The following is a 19,177-nucleotide window of genomic DNA, read 5'->3' as shown; positions in this document are numbered from 1 at the left end:
TAATTGGGTTTAAGTGAGGCAGAGCTATTCAAAACCATGAGTCTTACTCTCTTCTTTAGAGTTATTGGATTCCAGTGGCAAGACAAGAGTAAAGGGTGATGGCCCAGGATGCAGTGGGTGACCTTGGCCTGTATAAATTAAGGTCATTCTCAGGTCTCAGTTTGTCTGAGGCAAAGCCCATTCAACGACTAAGGACTAAGTAAGAAGTCAGACAAAAGGTGGACTAATTTACCATCACAGAAGTATCAGTCTAGATGGAGAAGACCCTCAGAGTTTCTGGTCAGAACAGAAAACAATTGCTACTTGGACTTACTGGAAACCACCAAAACCCAAACAATGAGCAACAAAAGCTTGGGCTGTGTTCTGTTATTGGACATTCAACGAAAACCAGAGTGATTTGGGTTTGAAGGCATAGTCAAGTAGCTACATTTTAATCGCAATTGGGCTTTTTAAAAGCCTGTTTTTCAGAGCTATATTTCAAGAAATCATAAACAAAAACTCTGCAGGACAAAGATGAAATTGTCCCAGGTTTTTGAGAAAAATAATAACAAGAAGAAAATAAATAAATAGAAAATTTAAAAATCTAGTCTTCAAACCCCAGGCTATCTCACAAAATATGTGACCAAAAGTTATGTTCCTTTAGGCAGAACACCCACTTGTAAAGGTGTTCTTTCCTCAAGTGGAAAGAAGGACCACATGTGGCAAGGGAAAAAGAAGAGGAAGAAGAAGAACAACGATAACAACAACAACAACAAAAACAACATCAGCAACAACAACAATAACAACAACAAGCCCACCAATTACATGGAAGTTTATAAGATGGATTAGTTTGGAGAGAAAAGAAAAGTGGTTCTATTTCCAGAAATTTTGGATTGACTAAATCCAATGCTTTATTTGATGCCTCTGAGATACCTAGTTCAAAATGTCCAGTATACAGTTGGTGATTCAGGATTAGAGCTCAGGAGAAAAACTATATTATCTATATAGAGATGATGATTGCACCCATAAGAACTATTGAGATTACCAATTGAGTTACTAATCTAACTTGATACTAATTTACCAAATTATAAAGAAAATGGAAGAAGGCCTAGGACAGGGCTTTAGTGGGCTCTCAGTCAGTGGGTGAAACATAGATGAAGATCTGGCAAAGGACTCTGAGGACCAGATGAAAAGAGAATCAAAGGAATGCAATATCAAAAAACCCAGAGAGGAGAGGTTATCCAAGACAACAATGTCAAATACTGTAGAGATTTCAAGAAAGTTGAGGATTGAGAAAAGGCTACAGACTTGGTCATTAAGAAAACATTATGAACTTTGGAAAGAGCAGTTTCAATTGAATGATGAGGTCAGAATCAAGATTGCAAAGGATTTAGAAGAGAATCAGAGGAGAGGAATTCAAGGCACCAAATATAGAAAGCTTTGTCAAAAAAAATCAACTGAGAGTAGGAAGGATATAGCTATATGGGAAGGTAGGTACATGGGAAGATAGAATTAAGTCATGATTTTTTAAGGTTAAGGTAGACATGGCCATAATTGCAGGTAGTAGAGAAGGAGCCAGTAGTTAGGGAGAGACTGAATATTAAAGAGAAGGTAGGAATGATAGTTGGGGGCAATCTGTTTGAGATGTCAGTAGGTGATGAGATCAAAGGTATGTGTATAGAGATTGTCTTAGAAAAAAGAGTTCTACCTCTTCATCAGAGACTAGAGTGAATTAGAAAACAGTAGTGATGAGGTCAAAAGTATGTGAAGTGAGGAAGAATGAGAATCTCTTGGCAAATATTTTCAATTTTTTCAGTGAAATATAAGGTGAGGTCCTTAAGGTAATAAGGTGAGGGGAGGAAGTGCTTTGGGAGACTTGGGAGACAAGAAAAATCTTGCAAGAGTATCTTGGTGATTGGGAGAGAGAATCAATTAAGAAGTATTTGCTTTAGGGTTGTCTTACTGTAGTGAAGGCCCCTTTCAGATTATATAAATAGATGTGCAGTGTGTTCAATCTGCATAGTTTTGTGACTTCCTCTAGTTCTGGTCAGCAGCACAGAAGTAAAAGTGGGAGTCATCTAGGTTTCAAGTTTGTGATAGAACAGGTGGCAAGGAATTCAGAAGAAGATAGGGTATATTGCAAATGTTCAGCAAGGGATTGAGATATGGAAAAGTGAAGCCAATGCAGAGGTGATGGCAGGGAAAAGTATTGTAAGGTGGAGTAATTGAGGTTGGAGTGAGGCAAAGAACAGGATTATTGATCATAAGACATAGGCAAAGATGGAATGGACAAGACAAAGGAATTTCTATATTCACAAACATGGAAATGAAATGTTTATGCAGGCATGGATATACTCTCCCATGGATTACCATACCACTAATGAAGACAAACATGAAGAAAACATATATGCCTAGGGAACATACATGGGGCAACACATGTAGGGAACATGCACAACCATGGACCATTCATGAAAAACATGTGCATGATTAAGACAACACTTTTAAAACAAACTTTCACCTCTTACTGTCCTGCTAACTTAAGGAGTCAGACATATGGCATTGCAACCAAAAAAGCGAATGAGATTTTGGGCTGCACTGAGGAAGGCAGAGCTTCTAAGAGTGAGATAGCCATAGTCCTGGTGCATGATTGCCTGCTCAGAATGCATCATCTTTGGGGTTAGTGAAGCAGTGGTTGTCCCATAACTAATAGCTATCCTGAGTGCTTCTATGGCAGTTGGACACCCTTTTTTACTTACACTTAGAGAAATCTTGCCAGAAACTATTCATAAACTTGTTTATTTGGAGACTGTCCAGGAGTATGCTTCAGGTAGAGCAACAAACTAAAAAGAAAATGACATTTTTGGTTCATTGCCTTAGGTCAGGTCTCAGTCATGTGGGTCCAGAGTCTTGGGGAACTCCAGGCCAAAGGGGCACACAATCTTTAGAACTTCCCTTCTCTTCTGGACTGAATTCTCACATACAGTCTTATACCATGAGATACATCCTACTCTTCCTCTGAACTTTCTAAAATTCATTCTTCCAAAAGCTAACATTGATGTAATGCTCTCCTGGGATCTTCATTGATTCACTCCACAAACTCTAAATGAAATGGTCACTTCTTAATTGGCCATATTTTTTGTGTCATGGACCCCCTCAGCAGTCTGGGGAAGCTTATGAAGCCCTTCTCAGAATAATGTTTTTAAATTCATAGGAGTACAAAGGAAAGCAATAACCTTGAAGTATGGTTATCTGAAAAAAAAAAACCCAAAACAAAAATCTTAAGGTTAGATATCCCAGGCAAAGAACTTTTGACCTAGAGTCTGCCAACTTCTCTTTCTGGACATCCTTCAGTAAAGTCTAAGCAAGCAAACCAGCCATGATAGTCAAATCATGGGAATTCTTTGAACACAGTAACTCCTTTAGAGACACTCATTAGGAAATTGTTTAATTTCTAGTTCTAAGACTATTTTTTATAGGTTATTTATTTCTTATTTTATCAGTCTGGGTATTTTACATTTTTGTAATTATTCACTGATTTTTTTCTCATGTTCAGGTTTGATGACATATAGCTAATAGATAATAATTGTTGATCATTGTATTTATTTATCTTGTTGTTGCATACATTTCTAATTTTGGTGATTTGATTTTCCTTTCTCCTATTGAAAATTAGATTTGCTCTTTTAATCAATATACTGGGTTTTTTAAAAATCAATTCAATTGTTACTTTAATTTTTTAGATTATTGATCTCTTTTTATTTTCACAATTTACTGTTTTTGTATTAACTTATTCACTTTCTAATTTTGCTAATTGTAAACTCAGCTTATTAATTCCTTCTTTTTCTCTCTTTAATATAAGCATTCAGAGGTATAAATGTGTCTGTGAGTGTATTTTGGCTGTTTCCATTAATTTTTACATGCTGTTGATATTGCACTATTACATTATATTGCTATAATCTCTTATTTTTCAATAATTTATTCTTCAAGCCGGGCATTACTTAACAAGTCATTTTAGGCCCCAAATAAGAATAAATCTTTTGTTCTTATTTTTTTTTTCTTAATACCAGGGATTTGTTGCATTATGAAGGACAGGGACAGGACCTATGATTTATCAAGCACATTAAAAATTGATAGACTCTGAATTGGTCCTGAAGATATATGACCTAATTGGATTAGATGTCTTAATCCAATTTGTAAGGAATTAAAATGGAAAACTCACTGTCAATCTGGAAACATCCTTAAGAGCTTTTTAAGAATTCCAATGGTGTGATAAAGACTGAAGTCAACAGAGTTTGAAGGGAGATAGTAGCTAATGAGAAAGTGAAAGCACTAAGTCAAAAGCAACTCTTTTAAGAGCTTTGGGAGAAGTAGAAGCGGGGATGTAGACTTGGACAAGGTAGAAGAGTCAAACATTTTTAGGAAACTGGGTTTGTTTATAGCCAGTGGAGAAGCAGAGAGAGTTTGAAGATTCACATGGAGAGTAATTCTTGTTGGCCATAGTCCTGGAGGGTCTAGGAGATGTGAGATCAAGGCAAAGATTGATTCTGCTTAACAACTAATAGGAAGATTGCTTCCTCTGAGGCATCAAGGAAAAAGAGTGGTAATGCTAAGAAGTTTTGAAGAAAAGAATTTTCTCTTATATGGACTTAATCTTGTCAGTGAAGTAGGTTAGATTTTGTGGGAGTAAATACCTCCCAGGCAGATATCCCAAATAGACATCTACAGTCACAAAAAAAATTGTTCTGTTTGGCCCCAGAGGACAGGAGGAAGAGCAATGAGAGAAAGTTGCCAAAAGGCAGATTTGGATGATGAGATAAAAATATCTTAGTCATTCCAGCTGTCCAGAGGCTGCCTCCAAGGCAGTTTCTCTTCATTGTAGCTCTTCAAATAGATTCTAGTTCATTACTTGTCAGGGAGGTTGTAGATGATTTCTGTTCAAGTACCTAAATGACCTCTCAGGTCCCTTTCTAATGTAAGATTCTATGTCTATTCTTCCCACTCAATTCTCTCCATGTATTTGTCAAATCCACTTTCTCCACTTCTTTCTTCATGTCTGTAATTTATTTCCTATTTATTGTTTTGTTTGAACTAGTTTCATGTTGGTGGTATGCTGAAATCTCCTACTAGTATTAATTCTATGTCTACTTCTTTTTTGAAATTCAAATTTTTTTATAAAGTTAGTTGCTATACTACTATATATGTAAATGTATAATACTAGTATTTGCTTTTTTGCAAATAATTTTAATGTAATTATATAATTAATGTAATATAATAATGTAATTAATGTAATGTAATTACTTTGCTTAGTTTTATTGCTATATATATATTACTTGAATTGGTTTTCAAATTCATCATTGTAACTTTAAATGCTCTACAGTTAGCTGAAGCAAGATAAACAATAGATATAAATCAGGTCACCTTTAAGGAAACTTTATTCCTTTATTGGAGAGTTGCTTTTTCTTTATACCAATCAATTTTGTAATTTTGACAGGTAGTAAAACACATAAACAATATCCATTGCATTAAAAATCAAATGTTTCAATATTTCAAGGAATTGCGGTTTCATCAGTGTGGATGTTCCCTCTACCAAAGCAGAACTTACTTTGATAAATAAGTTAAGAAGCTAATGTAATAAAAACAGTTCATTCTATTGCTGAATTTTTCCAAAATAACCTGGGTTAGTTATAATACAATTGATAAAACCCATCACTCAGCCCTCAATGCCTTCCCAATTTAGTAAAACTATCTAGACCTTGCATTCCACTGGCATAGGCTTTGAAGAGGCTAAGATTATCGCCATGGTGTTTTTAAACACTGTAATCAAAGATATAAAATACAGCATGGGACAAGTATCCATAGTCCATGCCTATAATTGGAAGAGGACTTTAGTGGAAGAAAAAATTCAAATACTAAAGCTAAGAAATGGCTTTAGATCAAATTTAGATTATAATGATAAAATCTATGAATACTAATTTACAGAGATAACAAATATAGTTATATTTTCTCAAATTTTATCATAAGATTAATCTAGCTTATTTTAAAACTATGACAAATGAGGCTGCTTTCTAGGAAAAAAAATGCAATTTTTTTGCAGTTTGTCAATAGTATTTTTTAAAAGCATCATTAATTAATAAGCCAAAGCTACCTATATACAAAAACAATTAGTTGTGGTTAGATTTTCTTCAACTCCTACCTCAAGTTTTGTTAGTCCTAAAAGCGCAATTGCAGCTCGTACACTACTACTGCTCAGAGTTCCTGTGATTTTCCTTCGTTCATACTCAAGAGATGACATCTGCTGATGTGCTGAAAAATCTAGGGCCTTTGCCCTGGCTTCATTAACTAGTGGCACTTTGAGTTCCAATTCCAGGATGCAATCAAGGTTACACTTCAAATGTAGAATTGGATCATCTTTGCCTAAATCTAAAATAAACAATGACAAAAAAAATAGTCATTACTATTGAAATGTCATTGGCTTCATTAATCGTCAGAGTGAGCTATAGGAACATATGTCATTTATTTTGTACTTTATCATTTTTCATTTAAATCATTGCAAAGTTTAAGATTTCTTTATCAAATAAACATGCAAAATATTTACAAAATATTGAGTCAAGATTACAAAAAAAATTAACAATAAAGAAAATTTTCCTTGTCATTTAGTTGTCATGTAATATTCAATAATATCAAATTTTAGAGACAGAGTATCTAATGTGCTCATGTTAAATACAGAAAAAAAGAGAAAGGGATAAAGATATAAAAAGGATATCTACATAAACTGTAATTTATTTTAAAATTAACTTTAATATCTCATTACCAGAAATATTCTAAGTCAAAGATTGCAAACAATCATCCATCTATTCTGATAGTCTCAGAACAGTTCTTTGAGTCTACCCATTGGGTGATCAAGCTAGAAAAGAGGTTTGCATAAATGCTAGACAAGTACCTTTAAAAAAAAGTTAAATTCTAGTTAATTCTGTGTTATACACTCTGTTTAGGGAATAGGGAATCCTAGTTAACAAAATATTCTGGAGCCTAAGCTTTACTTTTTACCTGAATTTTGGGAAAATTGGGGGGTAGGGAGGTTGGGGAAAACAGATTGAGGCCATAGAAACAAACTTTTAAAAAGTTCTGTATAGCTTACCAAGAAAAGCCTCAAATTTATTCAAAAAGATTTTATATGGTGCCCAAGCTAATTAATGTACTATACATACAATACTGTATTTCTATGCTATTCTGCAAAACTTCATTTTCAATGAGCTTTTAATTTAGGCACATAGAATCTATTGAGTCTTCATAAAGGTTCACTCTTGGCAGTATTTTCTTTATACAATTTGATTGCATTATAACTATGGGTCATAATGAGTAGAATTTGGACCCAGAATACAAGGGCCAAGTTAAGTCCTGCTCCTTACTAGCTCCATGACCTCGAGAATGCCACTTTACTTCTCTCACTTTATTTATCTTTGAAATTAAAAATAATAATAATAATAATAATAATTTGCCTAACACCCAGGATTGTGAAGATCAAATTGAATTTGTTTTAAAAAAAAACCCTCAACAAGTTATAACAACTATATAAATTCCTATTCTTGTTATGAAAACTAATTATTATATGGATTCTGATATATTGTAGGTCAAATTATATCCCATGAAACAAATCCCTGCAGTAAGGGCTTGATTTAAGGTGATATTGTTACATTGCAGCAAGATGTGCATTCTTCTTGTCCTCAAGAACTAGCCTTATAAAAATATTATACATTTTTAGCCTACCTTCATCAGGAGGGTGGCTGTAATTCAAAATATTTGGATTATCTATTGGAAGGAATCTGGAAGGCAAAGGAACAGTACTCGTCCCTTCCACAATGTATACAAATTCTCCAATCTGAAACACAGGCATATCTGAATATTAGCTTTTTAAAGTTCCAATAGAAAAGGTAGTTCAGAAACAAATCAAAGGAACTACAAGCCCTAACACAATTACATTTCATACACTCCGACAATAGGGCATTAAGGTAGCACATTTCACAGGGTGCTTAGCTCCGATAGGATCCATTTCTTCACCTCTGACAAGGTGCTCAGACAATCTTTCAGACTGTACTAATTAGATCAAAATTTAACCAGACCGTCAGCCCTCTGCTACTGACAGATTTTTGTGGGGGTAGAAAAAGAACTTCTGGGGCCATACAAATTCAACAAACATGGTAGCCATCCTCCAGATGATTCCTGAGCTCACTCAACTGACAGAGTGTGTCTTTAGAAAGGGAACTGAGTATCACTGAACAGGAGGCAAAATGATAGCAGAGAGAGACAGGGAGAGTCACTGATTTCATCCCTTTTCCCTTTTTCTCATTTTCCCTACAAAGCTTACTAGAAGCAGCTCCCAAGATAATTTGTTTGGGCCTGGCTCTGATTCCACAAAAGAAGCTGAGTAATAGAAATATAACCAGGAAATGGAAATGAAGAACCCTTCCAGTCTCCAAGGGTCAGTGTGAGATGCTGAGCAAGCAGAAGTACCTTTCTGGAACCTTTCTGGGAGATAAGGAGAGAGGAGTCACAGGAGAAAGATACACACTTATGGGGTTCAGGAGTGGGAAGTAGAAAGTGGGGAATATAGTGTAGAGAACAGGGGGAGAAAATATTCATTACGGTTTCAGAGTCTTCAAAGAGCTATAACTGTTAGCTAAGACTCCAGTATTATTTCTTCATAGTACAATTGTAAAAATGCCCAGAATACTTCTTTAAAACATGATCTTGGTAGAGAAAGAGCAAATGCCAGAGACTACAAATGTGTGTGTGTGCTTGTGCACGCGCGCGTGTGTGTGTATAGGTGTATGTGTGCATGTGTGTGTGTGTGTGTGTGTGTGTGTGCATATATATATAATGAGTATATATACACACATACATATACTTAGATACACACATATACATAAACACACATATATATACATTCATATACATATATATATACACACATGTATACAGACATATACTTACATATATTTTGTGTGTTTATGTATATGCATAGATAGATATTTAGACTGTGAACTCCTTGAGGGCAGGGCCTGTTTTCTTTCCTTGTGTCTACAGCACTTAGCACATGTCTACAACATGCTAGAGTTTTAAATCCTTGTTGTCATGATCTGACTATCTAAATCAAAGCTAAAAATGAGCAGAAGAAATAAGCCCTCATAAGGCCTTACCTACAGTAGTGGTATGAATCATGGGAACTATATCACTTTCCACTAGGGCAAAGCCAAGGGAATCTTCTCAATATTTTATAGTCTCAAGCATGAGTCATTTCTGTGCTCTTCCCTGTATTAATAAAATGCATGGGTTTTTTTTCTTATTTTTAGGGTGGATGCCTGGTAAGTCTGAACACTTTTAGGGAGAGCAGAGGGGCATTATGGAGACAAGGCCATATATAGGAGTTCCCAAGTACCATTTAGGTGAGGAAAATTGAGACAGAAAAAAACATTGTGAGCTGTAAAGTGCCCCAGACTCTCAGGTCAAGAGAAAGGCTCTTACGTAAGGGGGTCTCTTACATAATATGAGTTTGCAATTAGATCTAACACATTTAGATATAAATTTGGATTCAGCATGAATATTTTAAGGCTGGCTGGTTTGCTTCAGTTTATTTCCCATACTGCTATCATTTTAGTACTCTTACTTATTTTTGCCTCATATCAAAAATGTTAACATATTAAATGTAGAAATGTTATTTTCTGTAAAAATGTTTTATTCAAAGCTATATTATTATACAATTCAACAGGGTGCTGCTATATAAAAGAATCAAAACAAGATTCATTTTATACAAATCAGCCCTGCATTTTTCAAATAAAAATCAAAAGGATTATTTTATGATAAGTTCAGGGTAATCAAAACATCTAGATATTGGTAAGATGTAAAACTAAAAAAAAAATTACAAAAATAGGAAAGATTTTAATGAGCCACAGTGATAATAGCTTCCTATGTAAAAAAGAGTAACCATATTTAATTTGACAGTAATTGTACTTTAATTTTCATTTAAGTATCAGTTGAATAATTTCTATAAACAGTAGTATCATTTCCTGGCACACATGAGTATAAATGCATTTTTTTCTCTGAATGTGTGAATTTTCTATTCTCCGCAAATTCATAATGGCACAGGAAGCCAAGCCATATAGTATATAAATCTGCTTGCCAGAATATTTTCCCTCTGTGACTAACTTTCCATTTTCTCTGTAAGTGACTGTGAAAATATTAATAGTTAAAATTCTGTTGCACTGTCATACACTCTCTCCACAACTTGTATGGTTTTCCTTAAACACCTAACTTGTCAAATCTTAACATGCTCTATTCTTAGGAACATAAACACACTGTAGATGCATCGTACTGAAATAGTTATCCCTTCCATATCGAAACTTTCCCCATTGCAGTTTCAATATATCACAGTTTGGCATAAGAAATTAAATGGGAATTTGGGGGGGAGCTTTGTAGAAGCCACAGATGCCACACAAAGGCCAACAGACAACAGAAAAAATTATTTTTCATATAGTATTTTTATTTAACATTGACCTACATAGAGCTTATGACCAAATACTTAACCCTAAATACCTCATAAAAGAAAAAAAGATTCAGACTTCTTCTCTGGTATGAAGGGAGGGCCAAAAAAACTTATGCATTTCATACGGGTGCCATGCCCCTAACCCCCACAAAATGGAAGTGATAATTGTAATTAAAATTTTCAGGACTGTGTACCATACCCAGTGCTTCCCTCCTTCCATGTCTTATATTTGGAATACCCCTCCCAATTTAAATTCTAACTGTCCTTCAAAATCCAACCCAAGTGCCATTTCTATCATGACGCCTTTCTTCTAAGCCCAACCAATCAGGAAAAAAAATTATCTTCCTTGAACCTTGCCTGATACTTTGTACTTTTCTTATGTTCTGTATGTTCCATATTTTAATTATATAATTATTAAATATTTATGTAGTACCACATTTCCCTTGCTAGACTCAGCTTCATAGAAGCAGGATCCATGTGGATGTGTCCTAATACCCAGCTAGTTAGTAGACACTTGATAAGCAGTTGTTGAATTAATAAATGTTCTACATTACAATTTAGAAATTTTCTTTAGATAGGTTGAGAGAATATAAAACGTGGAAATATAGTGGTGGGACAGACAGTTAAATGACGCCTTTAAGATTGGGAACTCCTAGCTTTCACTAGGGAAATCAAATTTCTGATGGACAATCTGAAATTATAAAAGTGGCTAAAAATTATTATATGCCTTATGGATAACCTCCTACAGTACAAGGAAGGATCTTGTCTTCTCATAAGTCAACTTTTCCCATAGACATTTTATTTGTAGAAGAGTGCACACTGAGTTTATACAGGAAACATTTCACAACTACTGTTCTCACTATACCATTTGAGTAAATGCCTTTGATAAGAGCTAATTGAGTCCATTGACTGATTGTTAATAGGAAGCACCTCAGTGGGGACTCATAAGTTCTATTTTTAGGAGTTCATACATGCAGAATTATACTAAGAATTATACTAAGAAACAGTTGCCCTCTGGTGACCAAACCCATGAGTAAAAGTGAAAGTTGTGGGCATAGTACAGAAAGGGTGCTATACTTAGATTATTTCTCAAATGACAGAAATATAACAACATTGGACCCTTACTCAAAGCCTTTACAGTTTAGTAGAACCTTTTAAATATCATGCTCCATAAGCAGACCCTTCAAGAATCAAGCATTATCTCAATGTCAAAATTAACCAAGAGAGTAGGAATTTAGGATAGTATGTATTAAAAAAAAATTAAAAATCCATTGCACTAAAGTTATCCTTCAGTGCCTCAACATGATATGAGATAGCTCTAGGTTCTTCCTTTTTTTTTTTTCTTCGGTTGGGCAATGGGGGTTAAGTGACTTGCCCAGGGTCACACAGCTAGTAAGTGTTCTGTGTCTCAGGTCCTCCTGACTCCAGGGCTGATGCTCTATCCACTGCACCACCTAGCTGCTCCCAGCCCTAGGTTCTTGCAAGTTATACCACAGCAGTATAAATTGTCTCAGGTCTTACTTAAATAAACTTAACTTAATAATAGCTGATATGACCTGAAGATAAACTATTATGTCTCTTGTCTGAATAAAAGCCTACCTGGGTTGGAAAAGGCTTATCGTTAAGTTGGCCACTGGGAAAATTTTGGCCTAAGCCACTCTTGAAGACTGCCTACTGACTCGCAGGGAGAATGTAATGTCCATAAGGAGGGAGCACTCATGTCAATGAAACCACATATCCTTGAGGTACTTAAGAATAACCTTCATTGCCACCTCTCCTCCTTGCTGAACTCTTATAAGGACATTTTTTGCTTAAAATTATAGACACACAGAATGTTAGACTAGGAAAGGGCCTAAAGGATCATTCAGTTCAACCCTTACTTTACAGATGATATGACTAACAATATTTGATAGGAAGGAACCAAGGAAAACCTCTGACAACAAATGCAACTTTTTTTGATCCTCATGCCATACAAACACTGTTTTCTCTTGTAACTACACCATTCCCTTCCCAATAAACAACTCATCCCTAATTATTTTTAGCTAGTTTTTGCTCTAGAATTTTGCAAGAATGTTGCTTATTTTTAGTTGTTTCTCATTAAGGACGGAAAATTTTACATTCTGTGTGTATGTTTTGTTTTTTTGGGGGTTTTTTTTTTGGTTTTTTTTGGCTAAGCATTGGGGTTAAGCGACTTGTCCAGGGTCACACAGCTAGCAAGTGTCAAGTGTCTGAGGCTAGATTTGAACTTAGATCCTCCTGATTCCAGGGCCGGTGCTCTATCCACTATATCACCTAGCTGCCCCTTGTGTATGTTTTATTAATGTGTCTTTGTCTCCATTTATCTTCAGAAGGCCTTTCTGTGGATTTTTCTTGGTCTTTTCATTCAAATGCAGTGTATATACTGGTACTGTGTGTTATGTTTGCAGCCTGAGATGGACTAATAAAGTGACAGTGTTAACCATTTAACTCCTGGCTTGCTATACCTAATGTCTGCTATATAATCAAAGGAAGGGCTATTTTTATTCAATTCAATTAGAAGACATTTAGTCAATGCCTACTGAATGAAAAGGCAAAAGATTAGCCCTTATTTTAATAGGTAGATATAACAGAGACACAAACAGATGAATGAAACTACAAAGTTCCACCATATGCCCCTCACTACCATGTGGTCCACTTCCTTGTACAACAATAACAGAAGAATCACCAAGCTTTTAATGTGTTTATAAACTTTAATGATTCTTTCTCATCTTAATCTGTTTTTTAGGTCATTTGTTTTTCACATAAGATACTTACTATTTTTTCTATTTTTTCAGTCATTTCAATTAAAAATATTTCTTATTATTGGATGAAGTTGCTAACTTCTGTTTGGCATATTTCAATTTTTCTTTTGTTGCTCTAGTATTATTTATACCACCTCTATCAGCACATCTGAGACTGTGAAATATTACAGAACCAATATAGTGTTCAACAAGGCATTATTGACCTTCACAATGAAAAAAGTATCACAAAATCTTTGCAGATCATTTCTATTTTTCATTTCTTTATTATACTTCTAAGTTTCATCCTTACATGACATTGAAATGACCTTACTGAGTTTGACTGTATCGTGAAACTTTCTGTAAACTAACTGCATTTGCTACTTCTCTGTTTTATGAGGTGATGCTCTGATAATTTTCTATTCTAAATCATTTTCCCCTTATCTTTCACTCTCTCTCCTTGACAAATAAGTTATGCTTGCTGACTAAAGTAAACTTACTTTTCTTTTTGTTTTCTTGGTTGTAGAAATTTATTTACATTGATTCAAATTCTGAATGAAATTATTGTCCTTATTCCTTTCATAATCCAAATTTTTACAATCAATCACTTGTTTGAATAGGTCAGAACTGAATTGTTTAAGTTGTCCAGCAAATATTTTTCTTATTTTTATACTTTCTTATGATTTGTAACAATTTTCATCTTATTCCAACAAGTGAATGTTTGGATGTCCACAGACAATTGATTCAGACATTTCTTCCCCATCAGTAACAAGTTGTTTCCTGAGTGTTAAAATACAACTGTTTTCATTTTGTAGTGTCATTCAGCATTTACCATGTCTATCTATCATTTAGACAAAGTTCTGTCAATTCTTTTTTTCTTAGAAAGCATTCATGATATGTGGGTATGAAGTCTCCCTGTAGTCAATGAGGTGTTGGCTCTTTTGTTCCTTTTTCCTGATCTGTGTTTTTGAATGTATTTCCTGCCATTCCCACCTATTACCACTTTTGCATTGATTCTCATCATAATATATTGTAGACTTCATTTGGAAGGTATTCTCAAGTTCTGCACAGACTACATAGACTATCTTTATCCTTTGCACCAGGTGTTGGTATTTATGTTGCAACTATTTCAATAGTATCATTTTGCAAATATTTACCATGAACATGGTAAGATGAGAAGACTAAAGGTTCCATGAAATGCTGTTTGTTCTTGGCTTTAGGCTCATGATAAAATTGTCTCTGCCAGTTTTTTTATTTGTGTCTCTTAGGAGAACCTGTGAATCATCCTTTCCATTATTTGCAGTTTTTTCCTTAGAGTTTTATTTGTAGTGAAAAGGTCAAGATAGGTTCAATTCAGTTCTTCTAGCAAATATCCAACCATTTTTACAGGACAAGAATCTCAGTTAGAATTCCACCAGCTAAATGAAAGTTTATAAATACATTAAGAGATTGGCGATTCTTCTTCTATTATTGTTGTACAAGGAAGTGGACCACATGGTACTGAGGGGCATTTGGTACTTTTCCTTATTCCTTTGTTTCATAGTTGACATGGCCACAGTAAGTAAGGCAGTGTTCACCACTATGGCAAAGAACATGCATCAGAAAGCCCATTTGCTTTAGAATAGTAAGTCATTTGATCAAAAATGTAGAACTGGAAAAGGCATCATAGACCATCTAGGACAATGCCCTCATTTTACAGATCAGGCAACTGAGACACCCAGGAAAGTTATGTGACTTTCCCAAGATCACATAAATAGCCTCATAGGTTAAGTTTGGATTTAGGTCCTTTAACAATAATATTCTTTCCACTGACACTTCAGATACTCCTATTTGAAGTTGGCATGTTAGTCGCATCAATCCCCAGAATATTATAGCTTTCCAGAAGAGATCTGTAACAACTCAAAAGAGGGTGGCTTAATAAATTACATGGGAAAACTAAAGTGGAAGAAAAATTCATGTTGCCTAGATTACTACCTTGTTTCTGCCAAGATGACTGCCAAAATGGGAAGTACGCTACCCATATCCCATGTAACTATTTTCCCCCAAAACCCCTGAAATTCCCACAAGACCAAATAATGATCAGAAAATTCCCTCCCAAGAACTGCACACAAAGTCAACCAGAAGTCCACAGATAATTGAAAAGGAGCCCTCTTCCAGCAAAGTTAAATGCTCACACAAGTTGGCCACCTAGTGTAACCTGAGATGGGACACCTGCAACTTGAAAGCGTCTCTATTCAGAGGAAGAAAGATAAGAGTACTCGCTTGCCAGAACCTAGGACACTTCAGGGAATAGTAGCAGCTGGTAACCAGTGACCAATGACCAGCACCCAACATATTGCTGCAGTTCTTGGTGCTACTTTGCTCAGACCAGGAAAATCCTGGGGCCCTGAGGTCTGTAACATTCTGTCCTGGGACATAAGAGTGGGCCCTGAACATGCAGCCTTCTGAAAATTAGAAATGGCCAAACAGAAGTTAGTGACCCCATAAAATAATGAGTATCGTTCTAATTCAAAAAAATTGAAAAATAGAAAAAAAAATTAAGAATGCCATAAGAAAAACAAATGACCTGGAAAACAGATTAAGGAGAGAAATGTGAAGGCTTATTTGATTGCCTGCAAACAATGACAAAAAAGAAAATTAAAAGCCAAGATATTACATTTTATGAAATCGTGAAAGAAAGAAAGCTGTGCAGGCATATTAGATCAAGAGCTCCTATTAAATCAGAAAGCAAAGAAAAATAGAAAGAATCTACTGGTCACCTTCTGAAAGAAGATGTTCTTATGGAAAAATATGGACAAGAATCACAATGACTAGAGAGACAGGCCTGCACACGTTGAGATCTGCCTCACTGGAGGGAACATCCAGTCAGTGGATAAAGCATTGTACTGCTTACTACCTGAGAGACACCATGCTAAATTCTGGGAAAACAAATACAAGCAGGATGCTAGTCTCTCCCCACAAGCAGCTTACAATCTAATGGAAGAGGACAACATATAAAAGGAAGTTGATGAAGCTATGGTGGGAGGGGAGGGGATGACAAAGATCCCATGTCCAGCACCAGGACATGGTAGAGAAAGTCCTGAGTACAACCTGGAGAGGAAGGTCTGGCCTGAAGGTCCCCCTTAAACAGAGGCTCTAGGAGGAGTCATCCAATAAGAAGGAAAGGTCACAGCAAGAGAGCGTACTTCTGCTGTGTGATTTTTCAGGGCTGGAATGACTTTCCCAGAGAAACAAGTTTCTGGGGCATCTTAGATGTCTGGAGCGCAGCCGGGAGATCAAGCAATTGAAGCCCGTATACATTTCAGCATTTGAATATATTCCAGTGTTCCATTAATGCTTTTACCTTTTTTTCAAAGTTTTTGCATTTGATTTCATACTAATTTTGAAAGAAAAAGAAATGGAACATATAGGTTACTTAAGACAACAATATCAATAGGAAACCCAGGGGAAAATAGCAAACGAAGATTGGTTATTGCACTATTCTCAGCAGGTGATACTTAACAGCAGTGCAGCTATCATAGATTTAAATAAATTCAGACAAGCTAGGTGGGCTTGCATATTTGATTATTTACCTGAGTGCGTAATTGTATTTTTTCAGTATAGTTAGCAACATAATTTAATGCTTAGATTCATACATTCATTTCCTGTATACATAATTATAATTTACCCTTAATGTTCCATGTTTTTAGTTAGGGGGATATGATTTATAAGTCATTTTTAACGTTGTTGGTTGGATTTTCAAATACTTTTGTAAAAAAGAACATTGTATGAAATTAAAAATCATGTTTACACATATTAAACTAAATATAATTAAGTTTTGATTAGCTGATATAATTATATACTTAGACAACTCTTATTACTCCATTTTGTAATGCAAAATTTATTTCCTATGCAAATGCAACTAAAATTTTTAAAATTTAAAAATCAAGGAAAATATAGCTTACTTGGTTTTCTAAGTCTATATGTAATTGTGGATTGTAAATGTTTTCTGCAGGCTGAGATGGGTTCCCTTTAAGGAGATGGGAGTGGTTCTTCTTGGAATCATCATTCGTTTGGCTTCCTTGCTATTTGAGGAATAAAAGATCCAGCTTATGCTGAATTGGTATCAAAGGGATTCATGAAATTCTTCTTACCCTGCAGGAATGCATTTCTGACACAGGAAGTCTGCTTTCCCTGGTACATGTGAAAGTGAAACAAGTAGCACTTTTTTTCTCAAAGAAATACTATTTAACTTTATGAATTATATTCTCTTTATCCTTTTAAATTGGTAAAGTCATCTTCATTGTATTTTATGGTCCTTATATATTTCATTGCATGCAAATTCTGAGTCTGAATCTCTGAACTACCTGAGGTAGGCCTGGCCCAGGATAGTAGAGCACACCAAAATAAAGGTAGAATTTATTCAAACCATTAATTAATACACAATTATCCAAGAGTTGATTTCCAAACCAGCCAAACTACTAGTTAAAGCCAGTCAAATCACTGGCTTTTCTGAAGGAAAGGAAGGATAATAGTAATCAACAGATCAAGTTCAATATTTTAGAGAAATATTTCCCATAAGCATAGGGACAAATAAATATACACATATGGAAAATTTCTCACTCTTTTTGTTTCTCATTAGTAGTTCTTAGTACAGTAAAACTAAATTGAATTTTATCTATAATGGTTTAAATTATTTTAACTGAGCAAGCTTTCCTATCAATATGTTAGGCATTTACCTCAATCAATTTTTTGTTCAGGCTACTATACTCTAAAAGCATTGGATAAAGGCACATAATTTTTTAAATAAGTTTGAGAGTTGAGCCATTTATCTTCTGGACAACATAAGCTCTGTAGGCCAAAGATGTACCATGCTGATGGAAGAGATAATATTCAAAAGAATGACTTCAGAAAGATTAGTCAGTTGCTTAAACCAATGAATTTCAATGGAACCAGGTTAGTAGGAGGAGAAAAAGATACCAAGTAACCATCATCTTTCAGAGAAACTGGGAAAAAAATAACTACAACTTAATAGGATTTTTAAAAGTGTTTGATGCTCTAGAAAGAAACAACTACAGAATAGCAAAAGATTTCTCTAAATGGAATGATTTAAAAGTAATTTGGGAATGGGTATTTTTTGGGGGAAGAAAATAGGATAATGATATTTAGTCCCTTTGTGTTCTAAGAGTCTATGAAACTGAGATATTAAGTTTGTTAATGCGTATTATGAGTTAAATATAATAATATAAGCTAAAGGGTGAATGCAGAATAAACAAAAGGTCTGTAAGCTCTTCATAAAATTTGAAAACTTAGGAAGTAAAAGGAGTCAGGAATATTTGCTATTAGGAATTTATTAAATGAATAACTTCCCATGTATGCAACTTTTACTTCTCTCTATCACTGATTCAGATTATACTACTGAAGGGCTCAGTGAAGGAGAAGTCTATAATATAAGGGATTATTGTGGAGACCAAAGAAAATAAAATAAAAGTGGATAAAGGAATCGGAAACAGTAAAGAAAGAAGAAATTGGAGCAACTAGGCAGTTGTAGGAAGGAGGAAAAAAGAGAATCACTGCTGTTTGGATCTCAAGGACACTACCTCTATTCCTATTCTCTTCATCCAAGATTGAGTGAGGATGGTACCTCCTACATAAAGCTCAGCTAATAACAGTTATTATTTACATAGCACCTACTATGTACCATCAACTGTGCTAAGCACTTTTCAAGTATTATCTCATTTGATTCTCACAATAACCTGTGAGGTAGATGCTATAATTTTTACAATTTTATAGTCAAGGAAACTGAGGTAGAAGCCAAATGACTTGGCCAAGGTCACATGGCTATTCATTATCTGAGGCCATATTTGAACTCAGGTCTTCCTCACTCCAAACTCAGTGCTCAATCCACTATGGCTCCTAGCTGCCC

At 35.0% G+C, this 19,177-nt stretch overlaps 1 protein-coding gene across 1 annotated transcript in view; it reads right to left on the bottom strand.

Moving 5' to 3' along the window:
* Window positions 1-19,177, bottom strand: part of CFAP47 (cilia and flagella associated protein 47) — an 890,592-nt gene that overhangs the window by 515,239 nt on the left and 356,176 nt on the right. The window contains 2 exon segments of the mRNA XM_078146130.1: window positions 6,170-6,396; window positions 7,744-7,855. Coding sequence (XP_078002256.1) covers window positions 6,170-6,396; window positions 7,744-7,855 — 339 coding nt within the window.

The sequence above is a fragment of the Phascolarctos cinereus genome, unplaced genomic scaffold (genome assembly GCF_003287225.1).
Source record: "Phascolarctos cinereus isolate Bilbo 61053 unplaced genomic scaffold, phaCin_HiC Scaffold_726;HRSCAF=1367, whole genome shotgun sequence".
NCBI classification, from domain to species: domain Eukaryota; kingdom Metazoa; phylum Chordata; class Mammalia; order Diprotodontia; family Phascolarctidae; genus Phascolarctos; species Phascolarctos cinereus.
Note: the sequence above shows the minus strand (reverse complement) of the source record. Positions and strands in the feature narration are given on the sequence as shown.